Below are 14045 nucleotides of genomic sequence, written 5' to 3'. Positions count from 1 at the left end.
CAATTGAGAATTAATAACTGACAGTTAATAATTGGCAATCATACAATTGAGAATTAATAATTGGCAATTGATAACTGAGAATTAATAATTGGCAATTGATAATTGGTAATTACCAACTAATAATTGACGATTGATAATTGATTAGATTGTAAAGATATTTTTATGAAGAGATTGTTACATGAATATGGTTCTTGGAACAAATGTTACTTATCATTGAAATTACTAAACAAATTCGTAAACTTTTTTATCGCTGGATTTAAAGATACTATTTATTTCAATTATGTTATATTTTAATTTTTGTTGTATTTCAATCATGTTGTGTATCAATCACGATGTACTTCAATTATATTTTATAGCATTTACATTGCATTTCAATTATATTTAATTCCAATCACATTGCATTTCAATTATATTGTGTTCCAATCACATTGTATTTTAATTAGAATGTACATCAATTATATTGTATTCCAATCACATTGTACTTCAATTATACTGTGTTCCAATCACATTATACTTCTAAATTTAAATCACATTGTACTTCAATTATGCTACACTTCAATCGTATTTAATTGAATTTTATTTTTCATTTTCATTTTATTTTCATTATACTGTATTCAAATGAAATTGCCATCGAGTTACACCAAAACTTCAATTACATCGTACATCAATCCAGTTACGATTTAATTCCATACTCTTTCAATTACGCTATATTTTAATTACGCTAAATTTCAATTACGCTATATTTTAATTACGCTAAATTTCAATTACGCTATATTTTAATTACGCTAAATTTCAATTACGCTAAATTTCAATTACGCTAAATTTCAATTACGCTATATTTTAATTACGCTATATTTTAATTACATAATGCCCGAATTACGCACGCAACTAAATTATTTATCGACTGAATTAACCGAGCTGTTCGAATTATGTAACCGATCACAACATAATCGAATAAACGCAACGCTGCCGTAAATGTCTAATGTTAGATACAACGCCTATCGATAGTGATTCCATTTAAAAACAATACCCCTGTCGAAAGTATTTGTAATTTATTCGAAGGAAAGGAGCAGCTTGTTCGCGATCCTCCGTCGATTTTCGGCCGGGCGAGGCGCCGCGTACGCGTTAACGTCGGATTCGCTCTGGCGACGCGTTGATTTATTCATAAGCGACGCAGCGACGTGAAATAATTACGCGAGATAAACGCGCGGATATTAGCGTTGCGCCGGCGTAATCATGATCGACTTACGGGATCCTTGATCGCTCGCGGAACACGGAAAATACGTGTTAAACTAGTCGTCGTAACGCCGTGTAACGCTCGACGATAGAAAGTTATCGTTCACTCGCATTCTACGCTACTGAATATTCTATGGCAACGAGAACCAAGAGAGAGAAAGAGAGATAGAGAGAGAGAGAGATATGGCGAATTATCTGACTCCCGAATGCATGTAAATACAAATGTCCGCCGTCAATGGACACCTTCGGTGGTTGTTGCAAATTTGTTGCGTTTAATTCGCTTTTATCGAAGACAAGGGTCGCGCAGTATCTATTCCACGGCATTTATTATTTATTAACATTCTATACTCGAAGCCATTTTAACTATAAATCTGAAATAATTGTCCTGGCAAGTAGTATTTCCAGTTTATCGAACAAAGTGCACTTTTATGCATACGAAAGTGATTCTTGTGGCTCGTATCAACAGTTTCACTGTTTAATAATTTTTTAAATATAAACTTTGGCGGTATAAAAATTATCTTGAGACGTGATAGAAGAATTTAAAAAGATATCTGTGAACTTGATGCAATTATTTTAGTGGTTAAAGGGTTAATCATCTGCACCGGAGCTTTGAAGCATCACTAAAATTGTTGCATCAGGTTCAAAGATAATTTTTATAGACACAAAGTATAGATTTAAATAATTGTCGAACGCATTAGTTATTGTTATCGAACCACAAGAATCGATTTCATATGCATAAAGGGCACTTTGTTATGCAAAATGGTAGTGCAGAGAGATTGTTTTAGATTTATAGTTGAACAGGATTTCGAGTGCAGAAGGTTGAACCACCGAATATAAATTAGTAACATTTGCACTGTAATTAGACGGTGCTCTCAGATCATTTTTAGCTAGTGAAATGAATTTTTCAATAACATGTCTCATTTTCTGAAACCTTGTTAGGCGGTATTTAGAAGGAAAAGGAAATTTGAACGAAAGAGTTAATAAAGAATTAACTGGCAAGTCGAGTTATTAAAAGTAACGAGACTGCATTTATTCTGTGCGATTTATCTGTCATTTGTTGTAGTATAGTAGACTACATTGTAGTGTATTACAGTATGGTCTATTATATTATATTGTATTATAGTATGGTTCTTTATATTATATTGTATTATAGTATATTCCACTATGATATATTATATTACATTATAGCACATTCGGCTATATTATTCTGTATTACAATATTTTTTACTATATTATATTATTTTTCAGTATATTCTACTATATTATATTATATTATAGTAGATTCTACTATATTATGTTATATTACAGTATACTCTACTATAGTACATTATATCACAGTATTCTCTACTATAATATATTGTATTATAATATATTCTACTATATTGTACTATACTACAGTATATACTCTACCATATTATATTACATTATGCTATACTATACTATATTAAACTATGCTATATTATATTATATTATATAACATTATATTTTGTCGTATTATATTATAGAACAGAAAAATCGGGAATTGGTCATTTAATGACCGATGGCGGTAACTTTAATTTATTGTAGCAATGGCTATTCCCATCGAATTTTGAATTAGCAATGTACGATTTAGGAAAAAAGACGACGCGCGGTTCGGTCTGCTTTGTCTTTGCGTTGACAGTGTGACGCGAACGAGGCGAGGTTTCGGATGAAAACGTCAAGATGACACAAGAGACAGATGACGGTTAAAAAAGGCCGATCAAGTACTTCAACCGGAAGCTGTTGACGTCTCCTGTCATCTGGTTAAGGCTATCGAAAACTTGTGCTTCTTGGAACGTCGATTTATTTTCGTAAATCGAAGAAATGTTTTCGAAAGAACAAAGAGAAAACACCGTAAAAAGAAACAATGTTGAAGGCGCGAACTACAAGATCAAGAAATAAAATCGTGTTTGTTAGTTATTTGCTCTTTGTGGGTTATGTTATTTATATTTTGTGATACGTATCACTTGTTATTTAGTATTATGTTACTAATGCATTATTACTGTTATATTACTATTATATTATATTATAGTATATTATAGTATATTCTAATATTTTATTAAGCTATACTATACTATATTATACTATGCTATTATATTATATTATGGTACACTCTACTATATTATTATATGCTATATTATACTTTATATTGTTATAAATACTTATTTTATATTGTTATTGTTATTTTTATCACTATTGTCATTATTATTTCAACTAAAATTTCTATTATTAGTATTTTCCTCACAAAATTCTTTAAAATAAAAAATCGTACAAACAATAAAGACACTAAGATAAAGAAGTTATTACTAAAACGAATAAAACTAGTAAACAATGACGACCTCAGACAAGTATAGAATAGTGAAAGGGGTATCTCCAGCCACGATAATAGCGTCGCGATTTTTCGTCCGAACTTTCCAAACATCCGCAATAAATTGTCCCGTCAACAATGCTACCGGCGCTCCATCTAACCACGGAAGATCGCGGAAACCGGCGGCAGAAGCAATTCGCGGCGGAATTTATGCAGTATTTTACACACGGCCACGTGACGACCGATGACTAGAGTCGGACGATCAACGGCTTGCGTTCTCGTCGAAATATTTAAAACGCGTGGGAAATCCGCCGCGACATCATCCGATCAGCATCGATAAGTCATGCACGCGTCGATCACCGGCGATTACTCCCTCTCTCTCTCTCTCTCTCTTTCTCTCTATCTATCTCTTTCTCACGCATCTCGTCGCAATTTTCTCGAAAATATTTTCCACGCGTTTTCCCCGTCTGTCGGCGATAACGTGCTCTTCCGGTTGATAATTGCGAGGAGAATTGGCAAACCGTCGCGTGAATCAGAGATCCGTATCAGAGGGAATCGCATTTCACCATCGACGGATCGTGGATGTTTATGTAAAATAAATAGCGTTCGCATATACGGATATTTATGCAAGACAAATAACGTTCGCTTTTATTCCTAAGGACACGAAGTGGAAGAAAACTCTGATCATTTGTGGACCGTTTTAAGAAGTTAAAACAATAATAACGATTTTATATTACTTCGGGGATTTGCAATTGTACCAATCACTTTTGTTATTTATTTTTATAATATTTCCCCGCCGGAAATGTTCACGTGCTCCGTGTAGAGCAACGCCGACGAAATATAAATAATTGATCTCGCTCGAACAGAGAGCAACGTTTGGCGCATTGGCGTCGCGAATTCCGCGACCGACGGCTCTCGCAGCGCGCGTTGCACTCTGACCGCCGATGAAACAATAAGCGCGAACGCGCGTCTTCCTCTATATTTATGCACGTTCTTAATGCAGCAACGAAACCCTTTCATTGTGTCTTTGCTGCGGCGGTCCCTGTTTAAACAATCCACGGTGCTCGAAGCGGACAGATAATTTGACAACGGCGCGCCGATTGTTCGTCGAATGGACTCCGCGATGTTAACACTTTGGCTCAAAACTGTCGCACATTTTGCTCGCCTTTTTAGTTATTTAATGTTTTTCATTTCAACGACAAGTTAACAGATGAGTGGACAAAAGTTTATAGAAATCAATTTTGCTGTTATCAAGATTGACGTGTTATTTATTTTATTTTAATTTATTGCGAGCGATTATGTTGTTTTATATATTATATATTATTTTATTGATAATATATTGTTTTATATATAATATTTTATGTCAGATTACCGAAATTTGTCTTCCACCTTTTCTTCTATCCTTTCTATTAATAAATACAAAGCAAAGCTACTGCAAAAAATAATTCAACCCTTTGATATAATCAATTTCTTCTAAATAAGAATAAAATTGTATTCTCCTGTTATAAAAGTGTAAATAAATAAATAAAGGCAATGGAAGAGAGAAAAATGACTTTGTCCTATAAGAGACAATATTAAGAACAAATAAGCGGTAATCAACGCAGGACGAAAGAAATCGTAATACAAAGGGTTGAAATCACGTGCCTCGAGGAGTTATAAAAACAATTAAACACCACGCGAGAGTTTAAACGTTCGTCAAGAGTACAGGCAATCGAAGCTTCGTATCTTTCGAAGCGAAGAGAAATAAAATAAATATTCCGAGCGCGGTTGCGCGGAAAAAATAATTGAAACGCGTCGAAATATTTGCTTACGATCCAGTCGAGATAGAGCGGAAGACAGCCGAGATAGAAGACAGAAAGTTTCGGAATGCATCGAGGAGAGTCGTAACATTAATATTTAAGGAATAAAAATCACTGGATCGGGAATTTATTGCGCGATACCGATGGAAATACCCAAGTAATTGTTCCGGCCTACTGTACACGTGTACAATTAATTATTGTCAAGACGCGTTCGTGTTCCTTACGCTATCTCGCAGCACCGATCTTGTTAATCCGAGGCGGTGGTATAAATCAAGCGAATGCGCTATGAAATCTGTAGTCGCGCTTTGTAATTGTATCGATTTATTACTGCTCGGCGACGCGAGCATTTTTTAAACGAACAATCGCGTGTACAACGACGCGAACTCTGTACGTCGATGTCACGGTAATTAGAACTACGATGCCGAACATGGTGAACGCGATGAACGAAGCTGGACCACCTTGTCGTGATAATGACTAAGATTTAACGGTATATTTATTTGTTAATTTGTTGTTTATGAACTGAGAAGAGCGAGCAGCTTTTCAATATTTTCTTTGTTCATGAATTTTCGAGATGCATTGTTAATTACTTAGATAGCTTTATTTATTGCATATTATTACTTGTAATATATTACTGTTTACTATATTTTATTATTCATTATATATTATGTATCCTTGTGTCTAGGTTATGTCATCTTTCTGGCAAATTAACGCTTCATGCTTCGTTTATGCAGTAGACACCTATTCCACTTAAAATTAACTATACGTTCTTTCACAAAATGACTTTTCATCATTGCGTCAATTTGACGACAATGAATAAATTATATTAGAAAAATGAAAAACAGACGAGGATTGATATTATATAAATGATTATAGAATATTTTGCAAGAAATGTCTGAATCTTGAACAATAAAAGCAACTCGATTTCTTTCTATGTAAAATAAATACAATGATCGCTGCATTTCGACATTGTTCTAAATGTAAAAAACGAATAAACTAAATTGGAAAAATGAGAAATAGTTGAAGGTTGATATTACGTACACAATTATTGAATATTTTGCAAGAAATGCCTAAATCTTGACTAATCGAAGCAACTCGGCTTTGAATATAAAATAAACGCAATGATAGTCGTATTTCTACATTGTTATAATTCAAAACAACAAATAAAGTAAATTAGAAAAATGAAAAATAGACGAAGATTGATATCACATATATAATTATCAAACATTTTGCAAGAAATATCTGAATCTTGACTAATCGAAGCAACCCGGCTTTCGATGTAAACTGAACACAATGATCGCTGCATTTCTACGTTGTTATAAATTATACCGCGATATTCGTGTTACAATTTCACGGTGGATATTTCGAAATCGGCAGGATTGGCCAGTTGACAAGTAAATATCGTCGAAGGATTATTGACATTGTAAGACAGCAACGAAAGTGTACACACATCACGGTGGCAGTATTATGTTTCGGTGGCAGCCCCGTCAGCGTCGAGCCGGTAACAACGCGTTTTATCGTAAACAATGCCACGCGGAGGTCGGATGAAAGTTATGTAAATTTGATTGGGAAATTTCATTAATACCAACCTATAACATTTACGTTCTAGCGATCGCTTGTATCGCGTACTATAGCATTTCTTCGCGGACGGCGATCAGGGTATATTTGAACGGGAACGGTAATACGGTTCTGTAAATCACTTTTATGGCTGGAGTAGATCATTATAATAACAATTATAATCGTGGTTACTTCCGGACGTATAGAAAGATTGTTAAACAATTGTCGTACTTTGACGAGTTAGTCTCGTGGTGGAGATTTTTTAGTAATAAGCTGTTGTTAGGCACGAACGTTGTTTCTTTAAGTTGAAATTAAATTTTATTCTCTTGTTACCAATGTTTAAACAATCAAGTAGATGTAAATATACAATAAATATAAATAGTATCTTTTCATTTTAGATATTATTGCTAGCGAAAAGGGTCTAATCATTATAATTGTAAAGAAAAAGCTGTGGCAAGGGTTGAAGTTGCAATTAAACTCTAATCTCTTGTCACTAATGTTTAAACGACCGAGTAGACATAAATATGCAATAAATATAAGTAGTCTTTTTTCATTTTATATATTATTGCTAGCGAAAAAGTTCCAATTACCGTAACTACAAAGAAAATACTACGACAAGGGTTGAAGTCGTAATCAGATTCCATTCTCTCTCCACCAATGTTTAAACAATCGAGCAGCAGTGAATACGCAATAAACGCGGTCCTTTTTCATCTGAAAAATGACTACAATCGAAAACGTTCTCATCACAGTAACTGTAACCTAAAAATGCTATGGCAAGGGGATTGAAATAACTGATACGGTTATCGGTACTAAAATCGCCGCCTTATGGTGCAACATAATAAAATCTTTAGAACCCGTAAACGAACGATCGCAGAGTCTTCAGAAAACTATAGAAACCGAGGATGAGCCTGTAGCAAAGCCTCAAGTTTCCGAATCAACTAATCGATAAATGTTTTACAATGTTACTCCGCCATAGAAAACAATTTTCATGTTCCTATAAAAAGACGAAGATCTGAAATGTATCATTCGATCCGCTCTGTAGCTTTATTGTTGAATATTTTATGTATACATTATATATAGTATAGTAGTGATGCTGTAACGCTGACAGCCTTTTTTCTGCGCCGTGTCTTATGGTGGAGCCTAACCCACGTCTGACGTATGCGGTGCCATTTAAAAATAGACAGTTCAATGCACAAGTACTTCCAAATATACTCGGACCCTAAGTATCCTGGTTAATTAGGAAACGGTATAAATAATGTCTGTCTAACATTTATCGATCTCTGAGAATGTCTATTGCTAGTTAATCAACATAATATAATAATATATTAAGTCTGTCTACTGCTTCTGTATGGTATTTAACAATTGCCATCGCGATGGAATAAGTAACAGTGGAAATTATATAAATATTATAATATATATTAACAATTTATTGTTGCCTTTCACTTGGTAAATGGACAGAATTTTCTGCTAGATTTATTTTTTATTAATTCAATAGTTATTAATAGGAATTATTATTGACAGTAATTACGTTAAAATAATTATGGTTAAAGAATAACAATGTAAGTAATGTAAATAATGTAATAATGTAAAATATTTGAAGATAAGTATACAGTATAGTGATGTACCGTAAATTGTGTATAGTCTCGTTTGGAAGATACTGTTAAAATACAGGTAATATACAATGAATTGTCGATTTATTTATCTAAATATTCTTTAAATATTACGAGTTTATAAATGATATAATTTACAATATACAGTATTTGCAAATTGGAATCTTGCGAATTCTGGCATTAAGTGTAACTCATGATTTAACCCTTTGCACTCGGAGGCTATTTTAATCCTAAATTTAAAAAAAAAGGTTTCCTAAGGCACAGTATTTGCATATTATAGGATTTAATTTATTATTTATAATTTCATTAAAGTGCCTATTATGTATATGAAATTGTCTAAATTGTGTAAATAATATTGACGATTTAAAAATGATTTTGGAATATGATAAAACAATTTTTATTGTGTCTCAGAATCACTTCTCTAGTGAAAAGGGTTAATGTAGTTCAAATTGAAAGTTCAAATTTCTATATCTGTCGCATAAATGTCAAAGAACACCATAGAATTGTTAAAGCAAGAAAGCGACGATTTTTAAGAAGCAACTTTCGATTGTTTAACAGCTTGTTGAAAGAAGTTACGCAGAGTAAAGTCAGTATATAAAAACTTCGTAAAGTCGGAGTTATTACTGGACAAAATAGTTTAACTAATATTGTTAAACGCTGCAAAAACGACGCGATCGATTTCAATTTCGATGCAACGAAATGTTGCAAACACCGTGTAAAAAATCAATATACAACAACGCTGACTCGTTGAGAATAATGAACGACGTTTCATAGAAAGCAACTTTCGATACCCCTGCAATATTTTCGAAGGAATTACACGGGGTGAGACCTGTGCACAAAAACCATGTAATAACCGATTTATTTGCCGACACAATTGTCCAACAAATACATCTAAACGATCCTAATCTCGACGGAGCTTAGCTGTTTAGCTGTTCGGCAGCGGTGCCGGGTCACTTCTGGCAACAAAAACCTTTCACCTTTTCTTTCATAATGCCTGGAGGTACGCTAATTTAGCTTGGGTCAAACGTGACTCGGTAACACCTTCCGACCGTACGCTTTCCGATTGTTGAACCACGCGTTTACTATAGTTATTGCATAAAACTCGAAGAACAACGTCGACTTCTTGAGAGAAGCAAGCGACGGTTCTCATGGAGCAAGTTTTCGTTTATAATTCATTGAAAGAAATTACGAAGCGTATAAAATAATTTATACATAAAAACCATGTAACATCTAATTTATTTATCGACATAATTAGTTAAGGAATATTTTTAAATAATCCTTATCTCGACGGAGCTTGATCCTCGCGTTTCTGTATTTGTTGCATAAAATTTGCAGAACAATGAGGTTGGCTTGTTGGTAAAAATAGACGACGGTTCATAACACTCGACTTCTTTGCGAATAAAATTGTTTTAGACGATCATTGCAATCGTAATCTCATCGAAGCTAAACCCTCGAAGTTTCAAAACGCGTTGCAAAATCTGTCGAATAAAATTCGAGGAACCGACAACGCCAATTTATAAAGAAAAATGAACGACAATTCGTCCGCAGCAACTTTTAATTATTTTACAATTAACAATACCGTGTAGCACCCGATTTCTCCACGGTAAAAATCCTCAAAAACGATTATTTCATTCCGCTGACGATCTTATCTCAAAAACCCTTGCATTATCAAAACGCGTTGCAAAATCTGCCCAATAAAATTCGAGAAATCAACAACGCCAATTTATAAAGAAATATTAACGACGATTCGTCCGCAGCAACATTTAATTATTTTACAATTAACAAAACCGTGTAGCACCCGATTTCTCCACGGTAAGAACCCTCCCATCATTGCATTCCGTTGACGATTTAATCTCAAAAAATCTCGCCGTTTTAAATCGAATTAAAATTCGCTTTGTAAAATTCAAAGCATATAAATAAAGAAACGAACAACGATGAGTAATTCCCTAAAAGACCAGAGCGACGAGCCGAGGCCCGGCGCTAGGCGTGAACCGCGAGAGCCATCCGTCGTCCGAGGGTTAAATCCCGCGGCGCGCTCGTAGGACGATATTAGAAAAACAATGTTTTGCAATACGTACTTTTGGAGGTGAGGTCGCCGGGCTCGTCCTGAATGTTAACGGGTGAGATTTTCACTGACCTTGGAGGGCCCTGAAGGCTGAGGGGCCCGGGCCCCCCGGCAGTGCCCATCCTCTGCATCGCCGCGCCACCGATTTCCATCGCTCTTCCAGCCCTTCGCACCTCCTTCGACGATTTTCGAGCAATCTTGAGGCCTTCGCGCCAAGTACGACCGCCGGCCGTACTGACTTTTTCCGCGTAACTTGAGAAAATGGTGACCAGCGGTGCACCCTTCTTCACAGAGTTCACAGAAAACCAAAAAAAGAGAGAAAACAAAAGGGAAGCTCGCGACGACGACGACGATCACAGTTCGTAGTATTCAGTGGTGGCAGTTGGCTCGTCGACGACGTGGTAGCATCCGGAACGGGTTAAGCACAGATTCGGAGCACAGCGCAACACCTAGCGACAGATTTTCTCTCCCAATGTTCGCCAGCAGCTTCTCCACGTTCTCACTGGTTCGCGTTTAACCGGATACGGTGTCCGTCGAAGTTAGAGTCGCTCGGTCTCGTCGACTCGTCGCAAATCGGTGGCGGCCGCGGGAATTTCGATCTGCTCGCGTTCATCGCAGGTTTCTCCCCGTATCGGCACGCATGCGTCCGCGCCGCGATCAGCGAGTTCCACGCTTCGTGAGACGGTTCACCGGAACCCACGCCATTTTGCGGCCATCCTCCGGCAGCGGTCGCCCGCCGAGGTTCTCGCGCACTTTGTCTTCGCCGGGAGCAAGGACGCGCGCGGCGCGCACCTTTCTTCGTCCCCCTGGTGACGGTAGCCGGGCGGGAACGGTACCGCCGAATCCCGGTGTCACTCGCGTTAATCCAAGTATCCTCGACAGCCGTCTCGCCAGGATTTAGAGCTAGGGGAACCGTAGAGTGGCCCGCGTTGCCGGCGGCGGCCTAATCGATGCCGTTCTTCCGCGACGTCCCTGCGCAGATCTTTGGTCCTCGGGGTTCCTATCTCTCTCTCTCTCTCTCTCTGCCTCTATAGAAGCCGGCTCCTCGGGTCGCCGGCTCGCCTCGATCCCTTCGATCGTCGGGCCGATCGAGCGGCGGGTACCGTGACGGTTCGATCGGCGGATCCGTCACCCCGGACACGCACCATCCGTCACCGAAAGTCAGCGTCGAAAGTCGGGCGCCCGCTCGCTCGCCCGCGCGCGTGTACGATTATTCGCTTATCACTGTCCCGGCCCCGGGGAGAGCGGAGCGCGGCGTTGATCGTGGTGGTAGCCGAAAAACAACAACAAAAAGAAAGGGATCGAAGGATAGGGGTGGAAAGGGAGAGAAGGAGAAGGGTGGTCGAGGAGGAGAGAGAAAGAAAGAGAGAAAAAAGAGAGAAAGAGAGGACACGTTACACGACACAACACCAACGAAACTGACGGCGCGGGGCCCTGGGAGGCACTGACTGCCGGTCAGGCTCCTATAGTACCCAACCTAACCACCCGCGGGTACCCCCACCATCTAGGTCGACCTTTTCGACCCCACTCCGAGGTCGGGTACCACCACCACGCGACCGTCGGACACCGTCCTATCCGGTGCCGAGGATACGCGGCTCGTTTCCACGCCGACGTCGAACCATTCGTTCTCCCGGCGGAGTCGACTCTGTCGCTTCCACGCCTCCTGGGGGCAGCTGCGGGACACTTGGCCGGCTCGAGCCGCCAACAAAATGGCCGACAGACCTAATCGATTCGTACCTACCCTCTCCTCTTCTTTTATTTCGCCTCTTACTCCCGCCGATTCCGCTCCCTCTACCTCTATTCCGCCTTCCGACGCGTACGCCAACGCCAGCCAGCCGATCCTTCGGCTAGGCGATCACCTTACTCCTTGACTCGCGCCCGTATAACATCGAGATACCTATACCCGATGGGAACAGCCACCGAAAGATGTTACGCGTTCATCCGTAGACCGGATGCCCGGAATCACCGTTCGTCCATCCACCGGTCCGTACGATACGCGCCGGCGTTGTTAGCCGCGATTCTTTCCGCCGCTGTCGTCGTGTTCGGAGCCGAACGCTTTGGAAAACTGCCTTCGAATTTTCCGGTCTTGGTTTTTCAGCGTTTAGTGGGTGGCGATTGATCGTGGGAATTCGGACGATGATTTTGGGGTGGTTTCATTGATGGGGGTTTAAGGAGAGCGACAGTTGCTGCGTTGGATTGGTTGATATAATTCTAGAGAAATGGGTGTGTTTCATCTGGATCTTTGAAGATTGTTGTAATTTGTGATTGAGGATGTAAAATTTATTGAAATAATTTTTGGGTGGAAATTTTATTTCTTTATAATGTTATGGAATATAAATTGACAATGATTTTAGAGAACAGATATATTTACTGGTGTGTATTGCTTGATAAGTGTGGCAAGATTTAATTTATTTAGATGCGTGTAGTAGTCGTTTATATAATGTAATTTATGCGATAATATTTCAGGTAATTCTGTTGATTGTTATTGTAGTTTTCAAATGAGGAATTGGTTATTTAGCAGTGGTAGATTTAGCGTTAATATTGAGTGCACAGATTGCTGAAAAATGCCACGTTAGATTACTCGATAAGGGTTGCAAAAGTAAATATATTTATTCAGATTCTCAGCGATTATTTTCCTAACACGTATTTAAAAATACAAATTGATTGAATTAATTTTTATATAGAAGATTTACATGTTTGCAATAGCATTAAACAGACATGTAAATCCTAGTGCTAATGAAACTGAAAGGTTAAGATTTGTAATATATATTTGTGTTTATTTGAATTCTCTTGCATTCTAAATATTCTCTTAAAAAATTTGTTTATTCTATAGTAAAAATAACATAGATAAAATAAGAATAAATTAAGTCGAATAGAAATGAAATAGATAAAATAAAAATAAATTGAGTCAAATAGAAATAAAATAGAAATAAAGTAAAAATAGGATAAGTAAAATAGAGATAAAGTAAAAATAAAATAAATAAAATAAAAGTGAAGTAAATAAAATAGACCAAATAAACATTCTTTAATCTTACGAAAATATAAAAATGTTAGTACATTTAACCGCCCTACACCGACAGAAATGCTCCACGGTCGTTAAAGCGTTAACAGACAAGACAAAGAACGGCGTAATAAACTTCCAGGAAGCATTAACAAATAAACTTCGCTAACTGAAAATATTCGCCTCGTCTTCCGCGCGTCCGCACGATTTCTTTTTTTTCCACCGCGATTCCCTGGCCCCCTTCAACTTCAACCACTCCGAAGAACCTGTTGTCTCGGACTCGTCGGTTTGTTCTCGTTCCTTCTATTTTCTTTCTTTTCTCTTTTTCTATTTCTTTTTTTTTCTTCTTTACAGAATTTCCTTTTGTTTAACGATCTCTCGTCGTTTTTTCGGTTCGCCGCGGCAGCTCTATCCGAAGGTGCCGGCCACGTTTTCTTTTTTTCGTTTTCGCCCC

General features: G+C 37.7%; 1 protein-coding gene across 1 annotated transcript in view; it reads right to left on the bottom strand.

The window, feature by feature from the left end:
• The window catches only part of Tup (LIM1_Isl and LIM2_Isl domain-containing protein tup), a 67052-nt gene extending 55317 nt beyond the window's left edge, over nt 1-11735 (bottom strand). Inside the window, exon 1 of the mRNA XM_078180846.1 lies at nt 10604-11735. Coding sequence (XP_078036972.1) covers nt 10604-10742 — 139 coding nt within the window. The 5' untranslated portion in view covers nt 10743-11735. The remainder of the gene's footprint in view (nt 1-10603) is intronic.
• Nucleotides 11736-14045: the final 2310 nt, after the last annotated feature.

The sequence above is a fragment of the Augochlora pura genome, chromosome 5, assembly GCF_028453695.1.
Source record: "Augochlora pura isolate Apur16 chromosome 5, APUR_v2.2.1, whole genome shotgun sequence".
Lineage (NCBI taxonomy): Eukaryota > Metazoa > Arthropoda > Insecta > Hymenoptera > Halictidae > Augochlora > Augochlora pura.
This window is presented reverse-complemented; position numbering and strand designations above follow the sequence as displayed.